We start from the raw sequence: 1643 nt of genomic DNA on the forward strand, positions 1-1643 counted from the left end.
TATATATATATATATGAAAATGCAGATATATGTATGTAAAATGTTAGTATGCATATGAACAAAGCCTTCACCATAGTTTGCTGTTATAAAAGGCATTGTAAATATTTCGGTTAACCTTAAAAGCAATTAAGCATTAGCGGTATTGTGGAATATAGAGGTCTAAATTGCAACCTGCTGGTCAAGTCCAGTTCATAGCAGTGATCTGACCTTTCTAAGTCCAGATGGGTGGAGGACTATTTATCTCGACAAGTATCTGAACTGTTTGAAGAAAGCAGCTTTTTCGGTTGAATGCTGATGGACAGCTGATGGACCAAAGTACTACTTAGTGTTCTAAATCCAGTAGAGGTGCCTTTTATATATTATAGATGCAGATTATTGATAGGTCCTCTCAGGTATCCAGCCTAAGCAAAGGAAAAATCATTGAGCACATTCCATTCTTTTTAGGTTCTTAAACTGCTTTTATTGTTGTGGAATCTGAGTGCATTCCTATAAGCGATTGGACTGTCATCTCTGTAACAGATTGTTAATCCATTACCCTCCCTCGGAGGAAAGTCGTACTTTTAAATTATTTTTTAATTTTGTTTTGCTGTGAAGTGCTCTGAGCTGCTGTCTGTGAAATTGGGTCAAAGCAGTAAGTTAGGCAGAAAGGGTGTATACAGTAGAGCTATGAGTGGCTTCTCATTTTATCGTCTCTTCATTTGAACAGGATACAATTCTGGCAGAATTGCTTCAGATCAATAAGGAATATATAGTTGGATATCACGAACATGATTCACTCCTGGACCATAAGGAGGAAGAGGAACTCACTGAAGAAGAAAGGAAGGCAGCGTGGGCAGAATATGAAGCAGAAAAGAAGGTAAAGTTGTCTGTATTAGCTTTACATATATGAAAATAGCCTTTCCAGATTTAAGTACCGCTTACCTTTTCAGTTTGTTTTGGGGAAATTAATTTTCTTAGAAGCCAAAAAATGGATATGTAAAGCAAATTTTGAGATACGAAAAATGGAGATACCGTGTCTTGTTTGCTCTTTTGATGCTGGCCTTTTGTGCATGTTTTCTTCATTATTTTCATGTAAAAGTTACTTTTTCCTTTCATGTGCATATTTTTTTCCATTTCATAATAAAACTCAACTGGTGTCCTGTGTAATACCTCTCTTTTGCCATTTGAGGGAAATTTCTAGCTCCGTTAAAGGTATACACTTGATTTCAGAATTTTTTGCCACGATCCCACAAACATAGAAGCATCTGCCATAAAGGGCCTAAAAGCCTGCTTTTTTTCCTGTTATTCCCTGCGTCTTGTTTATTTGATATTTAAGCAGGTGGTAGAATGAAGAAAATTGTAAATTGGCTCCAGGACTGGGATTTTTTGACTGTAAAAGGAATATGATAACTTGGTGTAACTGGAGTCTAATAGCAGAAAATTCCTGGAAAGGCAAAGTTTGGTATTCAGATCTGATCAGTAATCTGAAAGTACAAAAAGTGGATGTATAAATCGCCACTGACCATCTCGAGTGAAGAAATGACAAATGAAACGGAGTATTGGGAGAAGGTTTTGTGAGGGTGAAGAAATAGGAAGATATAATACACTAAGCACTGAAATTTCCCTATGAGAAATCCATACGGGAGATGAGTTTTACATTCCTG

The 1643-nt window shown here is 36.5% G+C and overlaps 1 protein-coding gene across 1 annotated transcript in view; it reads left to right on the forward strand.

Moving 5' to 3' along the window:
- Positions 1 to 706: 706 nt before the first annotated feature.
- The window catches only part of LOC104624467 (transcriptional regulator ATRX-like), a gene marked incomplete at its 5' end in the record, with an annotated part of 4417 nt that continues 3480 nt past the window's right edge, over positions 707 to 1643 (forward strand). Inside the window, one exon of the mRNA XM_010291837.1 lies at positions 707 to 856. Within this exon, the coding sequence (XP_010290139.1) occupies positions 707 to 856 (150 nt within the window). The remainder of the gene's footprint in view (positions 857 to 1643) is intronic.

This window comes from Phaethon lepturus, unplaced genomic scaffold, assembly GCF_000687285.1.
Source record: "Phaethon lepturus isolate BGI_N335 unplaced genomic scaffold, ASM68728v1 scaffold23927, whole genome shotgun sequence".
Taxonomy (NCBI): Eukaryota; Metazoa; Chordata; class Aves; order Phaethontiformes; family Phaethontidae; genus Phaethon; species Phaethon lepturus.